At 33.7% G+C, this 25,045-nt stretch overlaps 1 protein-coding gene and 1 non-coding gene across 2 annotated transcripts; both read right to left on the reverse strand.

Moving 5' to 3' along the window:
• Positions 1-5,442: 5,442 nt before the first annotated feature.
• LOC132031760 (probable aspartic proteinase GIP2) lies at positions 5,443-7,269 on the reverse strand. Its single transcript, XM_059421674.1, has 2 exons — positions 7,241-7,269; positions 5,443-7,065 (listed from the first exon to the last, which is right to left on the reverse strand). The coding sequence occupies exons 1-2, from the start codon at positions 7,267-7,269 to the stop codon at positions 5,739-5,741; spliced, it is 1,356 nt and encodes a 451-aa protein (XP_059277657.1). The 3' UTR covers positions 5,443-5,738.
• An 8,960-nt stretch (positions 7,270-16,229) lies between these two features.
• TRNAW-CCA (transfer RNA tryptophan (anticodon CCA)) lies at positions 16,230-16,301 on the reverse strand. The gene has a single exon. It is a non-coding gene; the product is annotated as a tRNA-Trp (tRNA).
• Between the last annotated feature and the right edge of the window lie 8,744 nt (positions 16,302-25,045).

Here is a 25,045-nt window from a genome sequence, read left to right on the forward strand (position 1 = left end):
TTGTTCAAACCGTTGCATCGTGGTGAAAACATATGATATACCTGTGGATCCTCTCCCTGACGAGCGTGAATGGAAGATTCCCACATACATCTCGGAGGATGTAGTTTTGCTACCAAGATACAAGAGACCGCCCGGTAGGCCAAAGAAGAAGCGTGATAAGTCGTTAAGGGAATTGCTTATTGGTAAAAAAAAGACATGCTTGCAGCACTTGTGGACAGCTGGGACACAATAGACGTTCTTGTAGTTTTGAGCCTCGAAAGAAGTGATTGTTTTTTTTTTTTATTTACAACCATTTGCATTTGTTATAAAAAAATATGTTTTTTTTTTTTTTTTTTTTTGCAATATTCGAATAAAGGTAGTCAGTTTAAACAGATTATTTAGTTCTGGATAATGGACCATGTGAAAATATAACATACATGAAATACACAATATCTTGTGTATTTTGAATATATTTGAAGGCAGTAATTTGAAATTAACTGACTGTGGTAAATATGTGAATGATGTAATTTGTAATTAACTGGCTGTGGTAAATTGAAAACTGAGTGACACCGGATTGTTAAGTTGATAATCCAACATAGGATAAACTGCACATGTATCTTGTGTATTTTGAATATATTTGAAGGCAGTAACAGCTTGATAAGTTCATAATCCAATATAGGATAAAACTGCACATGTATCTAGTGTATTTGGTAAATTGTGTATTTGGATATACTTAAATACATTCAAAAATGCTCAACTTGATGTATTTTGATATATCTACGAATGCAGTAATAATACACAGTGTGAATGATGTAATTTGTAATTAACTAAATGTGGTAAATTTTGAAACTTGAGTGTCACCGAATTGTTAAGTTGATAATCCAACATAGGATAAACTCCACATGTATCTTGTGTATTTGGATATATTTGAATGCAGTAACAACTTGATAAGTTCATAATCCAACATAGGATAAAACTGCACATGTATCTTGTATATTTGGTAAGTTGTGTATTTGGAAGTACTTAAATACACTCAAAATTACTCAACTTGATGTATTTTGAGATACCTATGAATGCAGTAATAATAGCTGAATATTGGTAAATTGAAAATTGAGTGACCAGATTGTTAAGTGCATAATCCAACATATGATACAACTGCACATGTATCTTGTGTATTTGGATATATTTGAATGCATTAACAATAGCTAACTGTAGGCAAGGCATTGATAAAAGGTAGAATAATATTGGCAAAATACATGAAATTGGTTTGTTGAATGCAGTAATAATAGCTAAAGATTGGTTAATTGAAAATTGAGTGACACCAAATTGTAAAATACATCTAAAACCAAAAAAATTGTGCCAAAATAGGTTCACTTAAAACCAGTCACAAATCTGGTATTTAATCCAAAGTTATAAATCAGTACTAATCAAACATCGATTGCATCAACGAATGCGTAATCTATGGCTGGCCTAATTGGTCTTGGTGGCACCTCATTATCGCTCTGAGCATCGTCAGCTACCTTTCGTTCTGCGTAGTCCCATAGGAGTGCACCATATCTCATACGCATCATCGTTGCATCAACTGTAGCTAGAACCACTCCACCCGAGCTCAAATACTCAGCAAATGACGCCACGTAAACACCACAATCCCTGGAAAAAAGATGTATGAGAAAGATTAAGAATACTGTACACTTTGATAAGGTCAAAAAACATTTAACAATAACTCTAAATACATATGTGTACATGTATTTGAAAAGTGTTTGCGCTTGATATTCAGTTTATCAATTGTTGAAAAATACATAAATACTTTAAAAAAAAAATACATGAACAACTTACATGCTACCACTGGCTTGCTGAGGCAGATTTTCAGCATAGACTACTTCAAGACTATCATTTTGTGCCTTATCCGCATAAGCTGGGTCTTTGACCAAATCTATGCTTTTTTGGTCTACGAAGAATCCACCAATATGTAGGAAATGTGGTAGAAGTGTAGCAAGTTTCTGTACTTCAGCCCTAACAACTGCATTATGCCCTGCTGCTTGATACGAGTCGTACACATAAAGATGCCTGTCCGTAAAATAACGATACCAAAACAAACAAAAATATATGCATAGAAAAAGGTATCAGTATCTTCATTCAAAATACATCCAACACTTATCTTAACAATATATATATATATATATATATATATATAATTACCTGTCCTTGAATGAAAGCACAACCAATATCCAGTGATTTTCTTTTTGTATGTTGACTGGAATCAGCACATTATCAACCGTATGCCACGGGACATTTGCAAGAATCCTGTGCCCCTTCACATACTCGCACAACACTTGCTCTTCATTGGCCACATTGGTTTGAGTTTCAAGGTTGTGATAGGCGCTATAGACAACATCAACCTTCTGCCATAATACACAGTCCACCGTAGTGAATTTGTAATTGGTCCTTTTGACATACTTGCCTTTCTTTCGAAAGTAGTAGAAAATGACGTCAATGTGCTGCAATCATTAAATACAGTAGTTAAAAACACCAAAAAATACATGAAGTATTCCAAATAACTAAGTATATAGGTCAGCTATATTGCACCTCATCATTCTAGAGTTGGCAAGGCATTGATAAAAGGTAGAACCAATTTTTATCGGCGACAGTTGTGATGCCAAAATTGTACTCACCCCCATGCTCAAAAACTGCCATCTTCTTTTTGTAATGGTCTTCCTTATTCTTTCTATAAAAGAAAAATACATAGATACTCATCATCCATTATGTTTTGGGAATAGCTCATTGTAGCTTCTGTGTAATAGGAAAAAACTCAGAAGAAAAGAACTTTGGAATAAAGAGAATCACTATTACCAATCACAAAGAAGATACTGAGAACACAAGAGTGAAACAAGAAGTAATTAAGAAAATGATTAGTAAAGTAGAATAACCAAGACAACAAAGAAAGCTAATAATTAAGAAGTATAATCCAAGTCCCGAAAAGGTACTTGTGTCCTGTGTGGGTGTGCTTTAAGTGGGGCTTGTGGGAACCATACACCATGATAGACATTGCAACAAAATCCTCAAAAATTGTTTTCATCTAAAAAACACATACACATACAGAGACAAAGGAAATGGTATGTGTGAAAAAACAAGAAATATAACAGTATAACACACACAACTATAAAAAAAAATCCACCAAATCCAAGAACCAAGAGAACAGCTAAAAAAGTCATTTTTTTCACCCAAAACTCTACAAGACATGACTTAGAACAAAAGAGCTAGATGACCCAAAGAACACTTAATGTTTTGATATCTCAAAAACACATACACATACAGAGAGACAAAGAAAGTAGTATGTATGCAAAAAAAAAAAAAATACATGACACACACAACTACCAATAGAACAGCTAAAAAAAGATATACTAGTAAGTTTTACAAAGAACAAGATGACCAAAAAACCCAAAGAACGCTTATGTTTTGAAATCTCGAAAACACATACACATACAGAGAGACAAAGAAAGTGGTGTGTATGAAAAAAAAAATAACACATATAACTACCAAAAGAACAGCTAAACATGACACCAAAATTTGTACTTCTGGATAAAAAAACATAAATCTGTACTTCTGGATAAAAAAACATACTTGTTATCGTGCTTGACAAGTAATCCCTGACGAAGCCACGCACGGTATTGATCAAGATGTTGTACATCAAGTGGACCGGTTATGGGATCTTGCTCAAATGGAAATTTTTTGTCAAAAATAGGCCCATGGATCTTCGACGAACTGCTTCCTGTGTAATGCATAATGAAGAAATAACATATGGTTACATAAATACTTGAAAATACGTTAATAAATATCAATAAAATACATATCTGAAGCTGAACCAAAATCTGTCATGAAGTAATTATGAATAAAATACACTAATAGAATGTAAAAAACTTACCCAAACACAACTTTCCCCAATTTCCGCAACAATGATTTGAAGATGAAGAATCGCGAAGGAAGGTATTGGAGAAGAAAAAGGAAAGGATTGGAAGTTGAACACGCTTCAAAATCTTTGAAAATAGGAAGTTATTATGAACAAAAATACACTAATAGAATGCAAAAACCTATCCAAATACAACTTCCCCAATTTTCGCAACAATAGTTAGAAGATGATGAAACGTGAAGGAAGTTAGTGGAGAAAAAAAAGGCAAGGATTAATGCTGTCGGAGAGAGAATTTGACGAATTTAATTGACTAACCGTTAAACATGGGATTTGGGGATATGGGGGAGTGTTTTACGTGTCTATTTGGCCCAGTAACTAGAAGTTACTGATATAGCTATGTGTGGTAAATTTAAAAAGTATTTTAGTTACTATTTATAATTAAATTAAAGGGTAGTTATTATTAATAAATATGTCTTAAGAGAAGTTACAACCAGTAAAAATTCAAAAAATGAATAATTGAATAATCTTATCATGGTGTAATGTTAACTATTATCCATTTTGAGTCAAACCCACACAATTTTCTCCCACACTATTACGAGTATCACTTAATTTGTGGGACATTTCGCACACCCAACAACAAGGGGTTTGGGATGGTAAGAGGGAGCTGTTTAGGTGCAAACCTCCTCCAAGTTGCAATTAGGGGTGTTTATGGGTCTTTTGGGTCTCATTTTTTATTAAATCAAAACTAAGTCAATTTAGTGATTTTCTATTATTAAAAACCAAGTAGAGCCAAATATAATACACATTTATCCATTTGGTTATTATCTGTTGGTTCAATTTTTCAATTTTAAAGAAATTTAATGGTATTTCTGTCTTTTTTCTTCTTCTTACAACTAAAAAAGAATTTTTCATTTTTTTCCACTTATAATTTTTTATTACCCTTTAATTATGGTGACTATAATTTCTTTAGATTAATGAGAGATTATCTTGAGATCTATAAGCTTTAAATATAAAAAAATCTAGATAAAAATCTCATAATTGTTTCTTTCCCTAAATTGATTTGAATTCATGTCTTTCTTTTAAGAAGCGGGGTTAAAGAGTACTAAAGTTCATTAGTCTATTTATATTAGAGATGAAATAACTGGTAAAAATAAAATTTTGATGAAAACCAATACAAAAGATTTAAAGTTATTAATAAAACTTAATATATTTTTTATGTATAACTATATAAATTGTGTATTTAATTTGTCGGTTTGATTTGATTTTTCTTCGATTTGTCTTTAACAAAATCAAATCAAATCAAATATTCTCGGTTTTTCAAAATTTGCAACCAAACCGGAAGAGGTCAGTTTCTTTAAAAGTCCATTTTTGGTTTGGATGGATTTCTCACAAAACCGTAAACACCTTGCAACATAGTATAAAGTATCCACATGTAATAGAGATCTGAGTTTTGATGATTTTGATATAAAAATAGAAAACTTATCAAAATGCAAAACCAAGTTACTGTTGACTGCACTTAAAGCATTGTACCTCATTGCAGTACTAATACAGCTTTCTCTGATTAAATATGAAGTTAGTCAGCTTAATTCACATGGCACACAATTTATTATAGAAGTAACTCATTTAATGAAAGATCGTCACATCTTTTGAAGACTTCAACCAAGATCACCACATCTTTTGAAGACTTCAACCCTAATTCTTAATTTGAAAGATCATCAAAGTATGAAGATTACTGAATAACTAAATAAGAAAATTAAAATTACAAGGATAAAATTAAATAATTAACCCATTTTCCTAGCCCAGCAAACCTGTTCCACTATTATGTCAACATGAGCAAATTAATGCCGAATCTCTAAGCATAGTTGTGATTTGAACACGTAGTTTGACGGAAAAAGAGCGAGTTACTGAAACCTATTCTTTTTCTTGCAAGATCAAATTCCACAAGATTGTCTTGCATTTGATACCCACCGATGACAATTGCTTGTCCCAATGTTTGGATTCCTTCAACAAAGGCTAGGCACACAACATCGTCGCTAACTTTTACCAATGAGTTTGCACCTGTTATTGTCCAATACACATTTGGCCTATGGAGAACAAGATTAATTTCAGGTGCATTGTAACCTAGCCTTGACATACCAATAGCAGAAGAATCAAAGCAAGTTTTAAAAGGTTGCACCGCAGGGACAGTGTGCACATCTTTAGGCATCGCGTTAACAAAAGCTTTGCTCACAACACTATAAATAGAAGCCTCCAATAAGGTATAAGGAACGGCCGTACTAATTCTTGTCCCATGGCTATCATTTTCAAGGTCCAACGTGAGTAACGTTTTATTTAACGGCAGATTTCTTCCGTTAATTTTAACAGACGAAACTTGAATATAATATTCTGGTGAGTCCCGATTGAAGTATATATAATTCGGGTAGGTAATGATAGGTGTATAGATAAGATCTCGCGATGCATCAAATGCAAGGCTAAAGAAATAAGGACTATGACCAATGAAAATTACACCGTTTCGTTCAGTTGATGAACTCAAGCAAATGGCAAACTTTCTACTGAATCGAAAAACCGATGCAAATTGAGCAGCAAGTGACGCTGGACGATGTTGTCCAAAACCAACCATTCCCTTAACACCTTTACCAAGACGTTCTGTTAAAAATGATTCGGCGCAGCTGAAGATAAATTTTGGTACCGTTACAACGGGCCCTGGAACGGACCCGTTAACGGATCGGATCGATAAAACATCCTCGGCGATCTCACCACCCACCATGAGAGTTTCTGTAGCAGGATTTCCAACAACATTAATGCATGAATTTTTGTTGCAACCTGGCCTTTGTTTTCCGTCACATTGTCCACAGGCCGTTGACTTTACATAATCACATTGCCTTGAATTACAACGAGCTGGTTTGTACGTTGAACTTTTGTAACCTTTTTCACAATCTACCCATAGGCTTTCACCACCAAGATGGATGGCGAGTTTAACGGGGACAAGTGGTGTTCTTTGGTAAATTTGAGTAATGTATTGTAGAGTGGATGGGTCTTTCCTCACTGCGAGGAATAGAGTTTTAGGCTGGAAAGTGTTTTTTGCAAAACAGTTGGTGGATATGATGAGAAGAAAACAAAAGTGAAAGAAATTGTAGCTAGAGGAAGACATTGGAATTATTTGATGAAAGGAAAGAATGCTAGTATGTCAAATGGTGAATATCTTAGGCATGTATTTATAGCTTAAGGAATTAGCCCCACTCACTTGAACAAGTAGCGCTTTTAATTTGGACAGTTTTACATTAGGTTTTAAGTAGAGTAATTAGTTATACACTTGACATTAATGAAATTTTTATATCATCATTCGCACCGTACAGCAGGTCCCTATCCATCTGGGAATCCATAGTGCCGGGGCAGGAGATAACTCAAACAACATCCAGATTCTAAGAGATTCGGAAATTTAACTACAATCTTAGCGCCATATAACGGCTGGAACGAGCGAGAATCACAGAAGTAGACTTGACTTCTATTAACTACAATCTTAGCCACATAACGCATTACTAGACTTGCTATTGAAATTGTTCCAATCATCGTTGTTCTTGATCATTGTTCGTCGTCCACCGACCGACGAATATACTAAGAATCTCTTTTTTTTTTCAAATAAATTTTTTAATTCGGTTAGTCGAAATATTTTATAATTAAAAATTCATTTACAATATAAATTTTAAATTTGTTTTTTTTTTTGTATTACCTTTATGAAATATATTTATTAAAGTTATTATTACCTGTTATTCTCACTTGTATAAATAGATATTAGAGTTTTGATTATTATTAAAAAAATTATATTATTATTTTGCTAATAGAACATCATCAATTTATATACTCAATTAGTATTTCTTACTTATTTCTTCGCCCAGAAAATAATATTTATTTTCTTATAGGAAATTTGTTACATAGATTTAAAAGATAAAAAATATCATGATTTTAAAGAAGTAAAAAAAGAAGACAAAAGTTGATATTGTAAGGGTAAATGGCAATTCAAAAGATTAAAATAAGATGTGTGTGGGGGGGGGGGGGGGGGGTTGTTCTATTGTTCAAAGTTGAGGGTGGAGTTTGATTTTTAAAACAAAATTGGTGACCCTCTTAAAATAGCTCAAGGAAGTGATTATGAAACTATTGCTAGCTAATTAATCCGTTGAATAAGAGTGATAGTGTCAAAATTATTTATACTTGTTCTTCTTCTTGCAACATATTGCTTTCAGTCTCAACAGCTTTTAGTGTACTCTAATTATAACGCCAGTTATGCGATATTTGACGAACTCCCCTTTCTTTCCCGGTAATTATTACTGTACAAAATAATTAAACATTGCTGCCCAACAAAGGAAGCTGCAAATTGCAGATCTTTCTTCCTTGTGTCCGTATAATTTGATCAGTTCAATGCTTATATACCTAGCTTCTTCTTTTCTTTTTTTTAGGTTACCAATATAGTTGGTACTTTCATAAAAATATTTATGTCTGATTTCCATTCAAGAAACTTAAAACTATTTTTTAGATAATGTTAAAATTGAAGATGAAGACACTGTATTTGGGAATTTTCTCTGTGTAAATTTTATTCATCAGTATGTACCTCTCTTTATACACAAAACTATCTAACAGAATGTAACAGAAAGAAGAGGAAATGGACAAAACTAATTACACCTGTCCTATTCTAATTTGTCCATTGTATAACAAATTTTATTCTTTCTCGTGTTGGTCACATGACCATATTTAAATCTGCCATGATTCTAATCTAAGGGTGGAAGATTGATCTATCATGTGTGTGTGTTGTATGGGTGAGATTAATCCACCTGGCCAGACATTAATTCACCTAAACGTCACAGCTGTTTCTTCTTTTCTCTCTCTCGTTTTCTTCTTTTCTCTCTCTCGTTTTCTTTGTACATCATAGCTGTCTTCTTCTTTTCTCTCTCTCGTTTTCTTCTTTTCTCTCTCTCGTTTTCTTTGTACATCATAGCTGTCTTCTTCTTTTCTCTCTCTCGTTTTCTTCTTTTCTGTCTCTCGTTTTCTTTGTGTTTCCAACATCCCCCCTCAAGTTGGAGGGGAGAGTCATGACCCCCAACTTGGACAAAATCGCTCTGTGAGAAACCCCAGAAAGGGGCTTAGTAAAGAGATCGGCAAGCTGATCTTTAGAGGGAACAAACGAAAGAGTAATTAGACCGGATTGGAACTGGCGCACAAAGCGACACCAATTCAACATGTTTGGTGCGCTCGTGGAAGACCGGATTACGAGCTATATGGATGGCGGCTTGTTGTCGGAGTGGAGCGGAATCGGGAGTGAAATTGGAGCAGAAAGATCCTCGGAGACGAATCAACCAAGTAAGTTCAAGAGCGGTAACACGGCGCATGGATCGATATTCGCTCGCGGAGGACAAAGAGATCGAGATTTGTTTCTTCGATTTCCAAGAAATCGGACACGTCGAAGGTAATGAAAAATCCACTAACCGATTTACGTGAATCTTTACACGATGCCCAGTCCGCATCGCAAAAAGCCAGTAAAGAAAAATATGGATTGGAAGATAGTAATATGCCTTGACCCGGATCTGAGCTGAGGTATCGTAAAACTCGTAAAGCAGCCGAGAAATGTGACAAACATGGTCGCTGCATGTATTGACTTAGAGCAAGAACAGCAAAAGACAGATCTGGGCGAGTGTTGGTCAAATAATTCAACTTGCCGACCAAGTGACGATAAAGCGTGGGGTTATCCAAACGAGGACTATCATCCGCTCGAAGTTTGGAAGAGGGATCCAAAGGAGAACCAACCGCAGGCAAATGAGAAACATCGAACTCATGAAGCAGATCCGAGGTAAATTTTCGTTGACTGACAATAAAGCCATGCTCTTCTCGTAAAATTTCCATGCCAAGAAAATAGTGAATTTCTCCCAAGTTCTTAACTTTGAACTCTGTATTGAGAAAATATTTGATATTCTCGAGCTCACTCAAATCATCCACCGTGAGGAGAATATCGTCCACATAGATTGCTAGGATGGAAATTAGTGACCCGTCTCGCTTAAAAAACGAGAGAATAATCGTTTAAGGAAGATGAATAACCTTTGAAAGCTAATGCTCCTGCAAGCCGAGCATACCACTGCCGTGAAGCTTGCTTTAAACCGTATAAGGACTTTTTCAGAAGACAGACATGGTTAGGACTAGGAGGTGTCAGTCCTGCGGGAAACTTCATAAAAACCTCTTCTTGGAGATCACCATGCAGAAACGCATTGTTGACATCTAGTTGTGAAACAGACCACTGCTTCTTAGCTGCAATGGTAAGTAGGCACTTGGGATAGTGGTCATTTTCACAATGTGTGAAAAGTTTCTCCATAATCTATACTTTCTTTGGATATCCCCCTCACCACTAGTCTTGCCTTTAGTCTTTCAATACTCCCTATCCGAGAGATGCTTTATCTTGTATACCCATTTGCAAGGTAAGGCTCTTTTCCTTTAGGTAACAAAGACAACTTCCTGAGGTTTGATTGTTTTCCAAAGCCTTAATTTACGAGTTAACATTTCTCTCCAACTTCGGATGTTGGGAAGCCTGGTTGTAGCAAGCGTGCTCGGTGATGTTAGAAAGGGAATGAAGTAGGTGCTTGATTGTTGAGAGATAAGGCGAGAGAAAGCATAACTCTAGGCTTAGGAGAGTGATCAAAACAAGTTTTCCCTAGATCGGTGAATATCACACTATTGCAAATGTAGTCTTTTAGATAACCGGGTTCGTGAGATATCTGCTAGACCTTCTTGGTGGATTGGTTATAGGGGAGAAGTAGAAGTAGGAATAGAAGGCTGTTGGTGTAGGAGAACTTGGATAAACGAGGTCAAGTTGGGGTAATATAGGCTGATCTGTAGAATTCATTTGGTGAGGGGAACTTAGTGGCAGATGAGAGAGTGTAGAATCAGAACTTCTCCAATGATCAGAAGTAGTATGGTGAGGTTCTGAGGGTGTAACTTGCTGAAAAAGATCATGAACTGGTGGTGTTGATTGTATCTGAAATGGACAATCAGAATGATCATCTAAGGAAGAAGGGGAATTGAGGAAAATAGGTGTGTGCGAGTTATCAGATGAGTTGAAAGGAAAGTGTGATTCATGAAATCTCACATCTCTGGATACAAACACTTTCTTTGTATCAAGGGACAGCAGCTTATATCCTTTCTGCTGTAAAGGATAGCCTAGTAAAACACAAGCAGTAGCTCTTTCATCAAACTTGTTCCTTCCTTGTCCTAGGGTGGAAGCATAGCACAAACATCCAAAATTCCTCAAATGATCATAAGTAGGCTTTTGTCTAAACAATACTTCATAAGGTGTTTGCCCCTTGAGCACACTAGATGGCAGTCGATTAATGATGTGTGTAGCAGTCAGAATAGACTCTCCCCAGTAGGACATAGGCAATTTGGATTGGAGCATCAATCCTCTAGCAATCTCTAAGAGGTGTCTATGCTTCCTCTCAACAATTCCATTTTGTTGAGGGGTAGCTACACAAGACAGTTGATGCAGAATCCCTTGTGAGGCTAGAAAAGCTGATTCTTGTGTGCCTCTTCCCAACTCCAAGGCATTATCAGACCTGATCATTTTAACTCTCACATTGAATTGTCTCTCTACCATAGATAAAAAGCTCTTTAAGACAGGAAAAGCATTACTCTTAGTGCTTAGTAAGAATGTCCATGTTCCTCACCGAAATCATCTACTATGGTGAGAAAGAACCTGAATCCATTATAAGTATTACACTTGTAGGGTCCCCAAGTGTCTATATGGATGAGATCAAAAATGTGTGTGGACTTTATGCTACTAGTAGGAAAAGGTTGTCTAGTTTGTTTAGCTGCTCTAGGACAGACATCACAAATAAAATCAGAATTGAAATCACAAGGAAGAAAACTTAAATGTTTCATTGCTGAAAATGGAAGGTGTCCCAACCTTACATGCCAAAGCTTTACATTAGGAACAGCATTAACATGTACTGGATTAGAGCTGAAACTGATTGTGAAATGGAATTTCTTCCTTTTGGAATTGAAAATACATCATTGGAATTGAAAATACTTCTAGATTTGGCACTATTAGGCTCCAATAGATAGAGTCCCTCTCTAACTTCACCAAAAGCTTGAGGACTCTTCATTGAAAGGTCCTGCAACAAACATCCAGCAGTTGTGAATAGGACATCATATTGAAACTGGACACAAAATTTGTGGACTGACAGGAGATTATACTTAAAATCTGGCACAAGAAGCACATCAGTTATGACATGACCTGGTAAGATAGAGACACTCCCATGTGAGTTACACTTACCTTGAAAGAATTAGGCAAATTGATATTCAAAGGCATGGGGAGAGGAATTAAAAATAGGAAAGAATTGGGGTCAAAACACATGTGTTCTGAAGCTCCTGAATCAATGATCCAAGTGTTTTGTTTAAGACTAGTGAACACAGAACTTGAGTATTTAAGAATGGTACCAGCCACTGCATTTGCATTGATTCCCATCTTTCCTGCTTGTGTCAATTTACTTTGCTTGTACATTTGCATCATTTCTGCAATCTGTTCCTTGCTAAATTGCTCTTGAAAATTGCCATCATTGACTCCAAAATCTTGTCCTCCCATGTTTTCCTCTCGCCTCATGAGTTAGACTTGCATTTGCTTTAATGGGGTTGATAGTTCCCTGGGATTAGTGAACTCAAAATCGCAGGAAATCCATGCGGTCACCGTAGCAATCATCATGCACATGTCCTATTTTTCCACAATATGTGCAAGATACATTTGGATCATATTTCTTCTTGCCTCTAAATTTGTTCTGTGGCTTGGCAGTCCTCTGATTTGAGTTATTATATTTCTGATATGTGCTTGGCCCTCTCATTGCTTGACTTTTAAGTTTCTGTGCATTTCTTCCCTGTCCATTAGCCATGAATGCTGCAAACTCAGCAAATAATGTGTTGTTTGGTTGTTTTGCTTGTCCAATCGCCATAAATGATCCGAGAATCGGAGGTGAAGTGTGCATTTGCATATACTTCCCTCTCGGTTCTCATCCCGCAAAAGCAAGGAATATGCAACATCTATACCCTGCAAAGGATTCATCATAAGTATATTTCCCCCTTGCTCCGAGCATACACATCATTTAGTCCCATTAGGAATTGAATTAACCTCGATCTTCCGGGGATTTTGTTAATTTTGCTTTCCCTCACAGTTGCATTCACATGAACAAAGCAAACAATCACATTTATCCCATCTAATTCATCCCATAATCTCTTAAGTTTGGTGGTACCAAGAATGTCACTATTACCTTGTACTAGTCCCGTCAATTCCTTTTGTAGATGGTAGAGTTTGGCACCATTTGACTTGCCAAATCTCTCCGTTCTGCATCGTCCCAAAGTTCTTTTGGTCTTGGAATTATCAACCGTCCGCAATATCCTTAGATAATGCATTTGATATCCAAAGATATAACCATATCATTGACACAACTCCATTGCTCAAATTTCCGTAGACTTCGCATCTAGTGCTTTACAAGCTCCATTGATAAAGCCAAGTTTCTTGGTCGATAGAGATAGGAGAATAGATCTCCTCCAACCTAAGTATCCTCTTCCATCAAAAAGTGTTGACTAGAGTCATACCGGTGTGAATCCTGAATTGTTTAGGTGATAAGGATGTCCATTTTCATATGTGATTCCTTTTCTCTCCTTTGCTTCGATTCTCGTTTCATTTGTTTCTGCATTTTGGTTTACCCAATTTGAAGATGATTTTGATGTTTTGACACGTATCCGGATCGAGAGCTTAGAGATGCTACGATACCATGTTAAAATTGAAGATGAAGACATCGTATTTGGGAATTTTCTCTCGTGTAAATTTTATTCATCAAGATGTACCTCTCTTTATACACAAAACTATCTAACAATGTAACGAAGAAGAGGAAATGGACAAAACTAATTACACTCCGTCCTATTCTAATTTGTCCATTGTATAACAAATTTTATTCTTTCTCGTGTTGGTCCCTGACCATATTTAAATCTGCCATGATTCTAATCTAAGGGTGGAAGATTGATCTATCACGTGTGTGTGTGTTGTATGGGTGAGATTAATCCACCTGCCGGACATTAATTCACCTAAACGTCATTTTGTTTTCTTCTTTCTCTCTCTCGTTTTCTTTGTACATCATAATGTCTCTCTTCTTTCTCTCTCTCGTTTTCTTTTTTCTCTCTCTCGTTTTCTTTGTACATCATAGCTGTCTTCTTCTTTTCTCTCTCTCGTTTTCTTCTTTTCTGTCTCTCGTTTTCTTTGTGTTTCCAACAGATAATACATAAAATGACAATTAAATACCCCTTGATGTATGATCGGCCTTACTCACTCAACGGAGGCAGAAACTTCACTCGCCAAGGAAAGAAAATCAGGAAATTTTAGGGAGAAGGATTTGACCATGACTGATAACTAACAAAAAGAAAACGAAATGCAACTCATCCGAATAAGATCAATTGGCATGGGCCATAGACAGAAAGGATGAAAGAAAGACATAAATTTATGACATGTTTTCCCTTCCACCCTCCCTCCCCTTTCGGATTTTCTGTTTTGATGTCCTGTTCTTGTTGTTTCCGATTCTTTCAAATATGACAAACAGCCACCTAAAAATTGACGTTCGAGTTACTTCAAGAATCATATATGCTTAAATGCTTTGGATAATATAATAAAAATAAAAATGGATCTTTCTCCAAGTTCAGGGAACATTTTGCTGAAAAACCTCAACCGTAAGGTACTAATGAGCTTATGGGTCTTGTGAATTGATGAGAAGTTTCTTAGATATGAAATCTAATCTATATATGTGTGTGTTTCGTTTGTCAGTCTCATCAATTTTCTAATATCCTGCTTGAATAAAAGAATTTATGCAACCCATGCATGTGGCTCTGTGGACATTTGAATGGACATTTGAATGGCGCTCCTCTTCCAACGGGAAGTATCTTTTAACAGGTGACCCGCACTGTATACTTTATTAAGGTCAGCCCCTTCGCTTGAATTTTTTTTTTTTTTAATATTTTTTTTAAAAAAAACTTTATCATTCCACATATTTCTTATGCACTCTATTTTCAGATACACCAACAATTTTTCGAATAATTCCTTCTTGTTATTTATATTGAACGCGATAAAAAATAGGAATAATTTGGACAAATAAAAAGAGGGAGCTAGAATAGCGCTTTTGGTTTGTATTATCGGTAAATTCTGATTTTGATTCTTGTGATATATATATATATATATATATATATATATATTTTTTTTTTTTTGGTACAACGGAAAAACTTAAAAAGGATTATGGTCTTTCAAAAGCAATGCCGCTTAAGACTGTCAGGATAAGAAACTCAATGTTGGATTTTGCATCTGTTATTGCGACAGTTTTCTAAAATAATTTGTTGTTTTATTATAGGAGGAGTCTAATAGTTGATTTAGTAGAATATTCAGTTTTTTAATCTTAGTAAGAGTCTAGTACTAATTTAATTGTAGGAAGAGTCTACTACTTTATTTATGTGCCTATGTAAAGGCTTATGATTAATAAAATTCATATGAGACTTTCATTTATATTTTCTACCTTGTTGTTTGAATCTCTCTCCAAAAATCATAACAGTGGTATTAGCGCCTTCATTGATCTTTATGAGTCTGTGAAAAAAGAATAGTTTCAACCACTTTTAACCCATACCTCTTTGAATCCATTTTAACCCGTGCTTATTTCCAACGCTCAGGGCTATTTTCAACCAATTTTAACCCGTGCTTATTTTTAACACTCAGGGCTATTTTCAACCAATATCAATTTTTAATCCATACTACGTTTTAACCTTATTTTTTCAACCATGGCAAGTAATGGTCTTTCTTTGATTGCTCCACAAATCTTCACCGGTGAAAATTATCAAATTTGGGCAATGAAGATGAAATCCTATCTTGAAGCATATGATCTTTGGGAAGTTGGAATGGAAGAAAAACCCATAAAAGAACTCCCTAAAAATCCTATCTCTACCGAAATCAAAACTCACTCAGAAGAGAAAATCAAAAAGTACAAAATCAAAGCGGGATTGAAATAAAAGTAACGACAGCAAAATAACAAAATGAACAAGCATTCGTTGCAAGATATACTGGATTAAGTTATTATCTTCGATAGTTTAAACGCATAAAAATTTGAAGGGATCACTTCAGTGGAGACAAAGATCGATTAATAAGATACAAAAGCCATCTCTTTTTCCAGAAAATATAGTTGGCATATAAAGAAAATGAGAGTCTCACATAAACCTAGCAGAAAAGTGGAAAATTCTGAAATGGCCACAAACAAAAAGGTTGTCAGACCTAGATATTTCGGGTTTTTGAACCCGACGTGAATCGAACACGCAACCTTCTGATCTGGAGTCAGACGCGCTACCATTGCGCCACGGATCCCTGTTGTATGAGAGCTACAATTAACATTTATAATGTATATACTGCAGTGGTCTAAGATTCGATTTTATTTAGAGTATCTGTAGACGGTACTATATGTAATTTGAGACGAGACTTGGGTGAAAGTAAAACTGATATATAACTTCGAGTGGCAGTTAAAAAAAAAAAAAAAAGGAAAAATTAGTGACGACACACAATAATCACTTAAATCAGGTGTATATCGGTTTGTAAACTGTGTTCTTTATAATTAAGTTGATCCTTGTTAATATCAACCAATATAGCATCCGCGTGATGCACGAAAATTGTTAAAAAAAAATTATAATAAATTATTCTTTCATTTTCTCGACCACCTTATATGTTCATATTCAATCCACGGTCATTGATAAGGAGGCCACTAAGAAAGGAAAAAGTATTTTTTCCATCTTAAATTGCCTAAGATCTTGTACTATGTGCCATTAGGTTCAAACATAAATTATCTTACTGTGATTAAGTGATTTAATTAAATAAGAATATAATAATGTTTAAATAAGAGAAGTGAACGTGTAATCACATATAGGAGGTGTTCTGTGTTCATGGGTCAGTTTTGGGTTAAAACTAAAATCAAATCAATCTAGTCGGTTTTTAAAATTATTAAAATCAAACCAAACCAAATATAATACATATCCATCGATTTGGTTGTAGTCGGTTTGGGTTGGTTTTTCAGTTTTCAAGAAAATTAACATTATTTCTCTCTTTCATTTTTTTTTCCTACAATTAGGAGAGAATTTTCTATCATTTTCCAACTTATAATCCGTTATTACCCTTTTAATGTGGTAACTATAGTTTCTTGCATTATGGAGAAGATGTCTTAGGATTTATGATTAATTAAGTGAATACAGTGTATAAGAAATACAAAAAATAAATTTAGGTAAATCTCATATAGTTGTTTCTTTGAATAAATGAGTATGAATTCATGGATTTCTTTTTTAAAATCGGCTTAAGGTATAAAGTTCATTAGCTTATTAGAGATAAATAAAATTTTGCTTAAAAAGTATATAAATTATCTAAAAGTATTTATAAAAATTAATATACTGTATATATATAATTATAATAATTATGTATAAAATTTGTCAGTTCGGTTCGATTTTTTCTTCGGCTTGCTTTTAGTAAAACCAAAATCAAACCAAATATTATCGGTTTTTAAAAATTACAAAACCAAACCAAACTTAACCCAAGTAAATATCGTTTTACTTAATCGGTTTGATTTTGATTTTCGGTTTGGATCAATTTTTAACCAAATTGTGAACACCCCTAATCACATATAATGTATTTATTGATTTGTATAAACAGTTGTTGCTAATAAGTATTAACCTAGAAGCAATCAAGCAATTTTCTGCAATATTTCTTTGGAGCTTCTCCGATAGCTTCTATAGTTCTATTGGTTTATTATAATTTCAGAGACCTCCCCTCACGTTTGGTCTCGTCGCACTGACCTCCCTTGTGGTTTACTATATTACGCTTGCCTCCCTTATTTTTATTTTATTGTAACAATTCTTTTGACTTATTTATCATTAACTAAAAAAACTACGATTTGCCTAATTTACCCTTACTAATATATCTTTTGTTTAACAAATTCTTCACAAATTAGTATTCTAATTCCATCTGCTTCTTTGTTGGCCGGAGTTCATTTTTTCCCCATCAAACTTAAGAGAAGTGTTGCCGGAAAAAAAAGGGGTGAAAATATCTGAAAAATTAAAGTTATAGAGAAGACTTCGTACGGGTAAATGTGAGGTTTGTTGATCAAAACAATTATATAGATATATATTAAATCTGGCACATATTTTCACCTGATGTGTAATGTAGTAGCCTCTTGTTGTTGTTTTTGTTTATATAAGCAAAGAACCGAATGCTGAAGGTCTACAATAATTCATTTTTCATAAAATTATTTTATGATGCCTAAGAAAATACCAGGAAAAACACCAGTTTATCATGGAAGACAAGAACAGCCATGTAGAAGGCATCCTTCCACAAGAAGAAGAACGTGGAACGGAAGCCATGTTTGCAGGGCATGAATTATGGAATTTCCGGCGAATTTGTTAATTAAGAAATTATTTATACGTTTACTTAAAGAATATATTAGTAAGGGTAAATTAGGCAAACTGTAGTTTTTTTAGTTAATGATAAATAAGTTAAAAGAATTGTTATAATAAAATCAAAATAAGGGAGGTAAGCGTAATATCGTAAACCATAAGGGAGGTCAATGTGACCAAGCCAAACGTGTGGGGAGGTCTCTGAAATTATCCTTTATTATTAATCACTCATTAATGTAAATGCAAATATATAGACATACAGATCTTTAAAATAAAGCAATAAGATATATATGAAGAGTCTCCATGTATAATAAAAGAACAAATTAAATAAGCCAAAAAAGTTGATTTATTTGATATAATCATGCCCAATAACTAATAGAAAAGTCAATTATATCTATCAATTAAAAAAAATCAGATTGAAACTACTAACAAAATTTGTACAATTGCCACTAATCTCTATACATACATAAATATTACTTAGAGCTAGGGGTGTTCAAATGAGACCAAAAAACCAATCCGAACCGATAAATCGAGTCAAACTACTTAATAAACCGAAAACCTGCTTGGTTTGACTTGATTTGGTTTCAAATTTTTAAAAACCGATAATTCTTGGTTTGGTTTGGTGTAAAGCAAAAAAACCCGAATCAAACCGATAGATACTTACACATTTAATATATATATATATATATATTTGCTCATTCCAGGTCCAATACAAATTCAATAATTGGAAAGAAAATGGTAGCCCATTTAAGTTTAAGTAAAATAAAAATAAAAAATTTGCTAAAGGTAAAATAAAAATTTTTTCCCCTTATTCAGTTTTATAGTTCCCTCTTTTACATGCCATCTGAATTACTACTAATAAACTAGCATTTTATCCGTAACAAATTAAAGGGAAGAAAATGGCAATTGGAATATAAAAAGATTTGGTAGATGACTTTGTCTTTCTGTTTATCATTTTCCGTTTTAACTTCTGTGATTTCTTCTCAATGCTTCATAAACACGATGAGTCAAATAACAAAAATTTCGGAGGGTTGCGTAATATCAAAAGGCTATATGTAGGGAGGTAACTAGAATCATGAAAAGTAGATGTTATGTTTTTGCAATTCCTATACCCACAGCCATAGGCCTATACCTAAACAAAGTTAATGAATTAATTAAGAAGATTCTTAGATTTGAATGGACACGGTCAAAGCTGTATTTAGTTACCATTTAGTTCAAGGTTCTTTGTATGAATACATTCTTAAAATCCGAAAAAACCGCAAAAACCGAACCAAACCGATAAAACCGACAAATCCGAAAAAACCGAAACCGATAGAATTTATACTATAATGGTTTGGTTTGGTTTGAATATTAAAAAAAACCGACTTAATTGGTTTGGTTTGGTTTTAACCAAAAACCGAATCAAACCGGACCATAAACACCCCTACTTAGAGCAAGTATTGGAGCAACTTGAACTTGAAATTATACTTCTAACAATCATTTTGGACAATTGCATAATACCCTTTTGGACATTAAATAGAATGAGCGAGACATGTTGCTTTATGTTGTGCTTGAACATATTTTTTTACCTTCCTCAAGCTTCTGTTGTTAACTATTTACTCCCGTGACTTGAGTTCTTCAAGCACTTTTCAACATGTTAGTCATCTGCAGAAAGAAGAATGAGCTAACATCACTTTACATATGAAAGTTCTCTGTAAAATCACAATAAAGTATCAATTTAAAATTTAAATAAATTCAAAATTCATATGTAGATTCGCAAAAGTACTTAATTCCATACTATATTAAGAACACAATGTATCAATTATCACCAAATATCAACTTGTCTTGCATCGTGGTACAATTATTGAATATAAAAGATACTTCCTCCATTCCATAATAAGTGGTGTTTTAGGTTTTTCATTTTGTTTCAAAATAAGTAGTGCTTTAGGATTTCAAGAAGAAATTAATCTTATTCTTCCAAACTTGCCCTTATTTATAATCAAGAATCATTAAATAGTTTTTTTTTTCTAGGCATTAATTAGGGGTAAGTTAGTAAAAACACTCATAATTTTCTAGGAGTAAGCAATTTCTTAATTAAGGGGTATGCATAAGTTAAAAACACCACTTATTATGAAATGGAGGGAGTAGAAGATTAAGAAAAGAAATATTTCTTCTAGTGAAGAATCTTGCAGGAAAAAACACAATATGACTCACATAATGTCCAAACCAACACAAAGCACGTCCGGATCTATAGACAAAATGCAAAAAGGAACTAATCAAGAAAGACTACTTCAAGATGAAACATAAATGGTAGAGTGACATATGCAAAATAGTTATGTAAATGGTAACGAAGAAAACACCTTAAATATGCTACTTAGTATTCATATCCTCTCCCATTTTTCCTTTTCCTACCCCATTTTTCCTTTTCCTACCCTATGTACTACTTTTTTTAATTAAAGAAAAGTATATAATAAAAAAGAAATTAGTATTTCCTTCTAAAAAAAATGTTAAAAGCTATTCAAGCCGATTTCTCCATTTCATCCGGATGACTTTTATCTTTGAATAAATCATTCAAAATTCCTATCAAAACTGAATTGAGTAGATAAACCATCGCCATCATTAAGCAACAATATAAACACATAAAAAACCAATCAAGTCAAAATATCATGAGCATCTGTTTCAATAAACTAATAATAATTTGAGAATCTATATACTGTACTTTTGAATACTACTTGCTTGATTTCATGCCAAGATATATTAGACCACAAAATTAATTTAATAGCATAATTTCCTATAATACGACCATGAACATCTGCATGTAGAACATGAAAATGTTAAAACGATAATTCTGAAATAAATAATATAAGTAGTGTTGTAAATATAAACTCACCAACATCCTTGATTTGATGAGATAAAACTCTTCAGTACAGTGGCTCTTGAAATTTACTGTAATCCCCACTACAGTTTTTTCGTCACCTAGATTTGAATTCTGTTACAATTTGTTCTTCCACCGATTTTATATAATACACTAATGATGAAGAAATAATGAACCAAACACAATCATCATGTTAAAAATATCATGACATTTAAAAATGAGGAATAAAAATAGACAAACATGTTGCATAATCAAGATTTAACAGGAAGATAAACAATGTATCTGTAGGACCAGAAAAGACGATAGGATTGAAACATTGTGTGCGACTAATTGAAACACAAGCAACAATGTTACTTGTACAGAAGAGAGCCGGATTTTAAGAATGAAGTTAGATGGTTTTAACTACATTAAGATAACTGTAAGTTCCCATCATCTAACTCACAATTTAAAAAAATAACTGCAATCCCACAAATTAAAACTGATCATAGTAATTCAAAAAAATTACCACAAGTGCACTAAAAAAATATGTCAACTAAGTGGATAAATTAATTAATTCAATTTTTTTTTTTTTTTAAACAATTTTCAAAATTGTTGAAACATATAGATATTTCAAAACTATCGGTTGAATGCGTGAAATCTCCCCATTACATAGGAGTGAAAAAAGCGTGATTTATTTTTCAGTAGTAGATATGAGTTTGCAATTTTTAAAATTTTCATAATTTAGTATTTTTTTTAAATTGGAATTTTGTTGGGATTAATTGGGCATCCTAATAGATATAGTTATACATATCTTTTGTTCATTTTAATGAAAAATAATTTGAATAAACCATAAATCCAACACTAATACATTAATTATTAATTTTGCTTTCATTAAAATAATCGCCACCCCACAAAAGTTGATTATGTGAATGGTTATTCATCTGATAACTTCCAAATAAAATAATAATAATAAAAAAAGATGGTCCTAAACGTGCTTATGGTGCACGGTTACCACATTTTTCTATAGGCTTATCCATTAATTCAATTTCAAAAAATTTATAGTGGGATAATTTAAATCAAATTCAAAATTTTAATTTAAAAGCTTTATTTTATTACAAAGGTAGTTAATTAGCTGCACGATTAGCTAGTTTTGTAGGATTTTTTTTCCAATTAATTTTCTAGTTCCTATTTTTTTGGAGCATTGTCCTAACTATGCCATGTGGCTTTTTTCTAGGCTGCCACTTCGCTTAATGTGGTGGCTTTTTCCTTAGCTTTTAATAATATATAGATATAGATTTCATAGGACAAGAATCGGTTTTCTCGTTATCCTAAAGAGAGAAGAAGTTTGGAATTGATGGTAGAGTTTTTAATTACCATCGCATTTGTCTTTTATCTTCCTTTAATCAACAAATAGGCATATTATAACAAGAGCAGTGCTCTATAACTGAGAAGAAATGTACTTCCTCTGTCTCAAAATACTTGTTGTCCTTAATAAAAATTGTGATTATTGGAAATGAGACGATGATGAATTTCCTCCCAACGCAGTAAAGTCATCTTCAAGTTGAAAAAAAAATCCAATGCTCTCGAGGTTGAGAACAATTTGTTGAAGAAGAAGGTTGCTAATTTTGAGAAAAAATACTACTGATTGGGAGTCTTTTGCAGTCGATGATGCTGGAAAATAGCAAACTTAATTCTCGCGACAGTGGTCTTTCACTAGGCCATTAATGGGTTGCATTGCTTTGTCCACCATTACAACATAAGTGATGAAATCAGCTTTCTAATCAATTTTATGTAATGTTATAGGGCATCTTAAATTACATTTGTTGGTAAAATGGAAGCGTATATTTTTTGTTTTTGGGTAATTTGCTTTTTTAGTCAATCTTATGTAATGTAAATTAAAGACATATTGTAGGTGGAATGAAATTTGTTCTTGTTTATGTGTTACTAAAATGTGTACCATTTGAGTGCTGGAAAAAGTTTTTGGCAATGGAATCGAAGTGTTATAAAAGTTAGAGTTTATGATGCAGAACTTGAAGGAATAGGGTTGTTAGAATTGCTTTACAGGGGCCATATTTACTAGTATTAAAATGACAGTTCAATATTACCCCTATATTATACATGGTAGTTCAAAATTGGCATCTTTGGTTTTAAAAAAGTAGATTGTATTTTGTAGTGGGGAAATTGGGATCAGCTAGTCAGTAATAGCAAATATGGGCCATTTGGTTAATGGCATAGTTGGCCTTTTGCTGCAACAACAACAACAACAATAACAACATACCCAGTATAATTCTATCAGGTGGGATTTGGGGAGGGTAGAGTATACACAGAGGTAAGTTTAGGTATTAAAAAAAGGTCACGTGAACACATGGTCATCCGATTAAACTCGGTATATTATGTGTATAATTTTTAAAATATATCCAGTATTACCTTTTGGAACCTATGCTACAAAAGGCTTAGTGGTGCACTCGGTTGAAGGCAAAGTTATTTACTTTGAGGTTCAAGGACCAATCCCCACTTAATGCGTTTTTTCCTTCCTTTATTAGTAGTGAACCCATCCTCTACAAATTCTAGATTCGCGTCTGAGTATACACAGACTTTGTCGTTTATATAATCAGGTCAGTTACGTTATTATATGTACAGCTCTTTAATAAATATTTATCTATAATTTAATAAAAATAGTAATCAAACTATTAGGGAAGCCTTAGCGTAATTGGTAAAGTTATTGCCATGTGACCAGGAGGTCACAGTTCGAGCCGTGGAAACAGTTTCTTGCAGAAATGCAAGGTAAGGCTGCGAACAATAGACCCTTATGGGCCGGTCCTTCCCTAGACCCCGCGCATAGCGGGAGCTTAGTGCACCGGGCCGCCCTTTAGTAATCAAACTATTACAATAGGTTATATATATATATATATATATATATATATATATATAAAAGCAGGGCATAGGCCCGCTGACATTGCAGCCTAAAAGCCCAGCATCTGCATTTATCGTAATTCTCTTTTTGTTGCCTTCATTATATTAATTAATTAGTGAAAAGGATAATTAGACATATCCTTTCAGAATAGTTGTGACCGTTTCAAACGCTGTTTTCAAGCAATTTTGCTTTTCTCTCTCCGTAGTTAGTAGTGAATTAATTCCAATATTTTCCTAGACCACAATCCCACGCCCTTTTCATTCATTCAATACCATTGCTTGCCTTTTTTTACTTTCATCTTCATCCATTTCTAATGCCATTACTTCTAGCTAATACTGCCGTTCCCACGTTCCTTTATCAGTATTTTATTACTTTCATATTCTTCCACATTTCTTTGCCTATACGCTGTCATTTCCTATGTCATTTACTGAGAATCAATATACGTATCTTTTGCTTTTTATTTAACCTAATTATTAATATGTTGTTTCAGACCGTGCTTTAGGAGAAGCAGTAGGCTTTTGGAGGTGTTTAGAATTTCCAGTAAAGAAGGTAACAAAGTTGATGAATTACATTCAGTTTAATTATCTTCATTGGGGTCATTGACACTATTATTTACATGATTTTTGCTTTCTGTATATGTACTCTTATGTATTGATTTTTAACAGTACTATGACTTTCATTTTTACGTATGATTATTCTCTGGTGTACATATATAGTGGCACATGTACTCTTACGTATTGATTTTTAACAGTACTATGACTTTCATTTTTTGGTATGATTATTCTCTGGTGCGCATGTATAGTGTCACTCCAGCATTTTCTTTTTCTCTTCAATTTTCTTAAAATCTATATGAATGATAAGAGAAACAAACGATGGAAAACAACATGTTTTTATTTCTTGATTTTGCTGAAGCATCAACATTTTGCAAAAA

This window comes from Lycium ferocissimum, chromosome 9 (genome assembly GCF_029784015.1).
Source record: "Lycium ferocissimum isolate CSIRO_LF1 chromosome 9, AGI_CSIRO_Lferr_CH_V1, whole genome shotgun sequence".
Lineage (NCBI taxonomy): Eukaryota > Viridiplantae > Streptophyta > Magnoliopsida > Solanales > Solanaceae > Lycium > Lycium ferocissimum.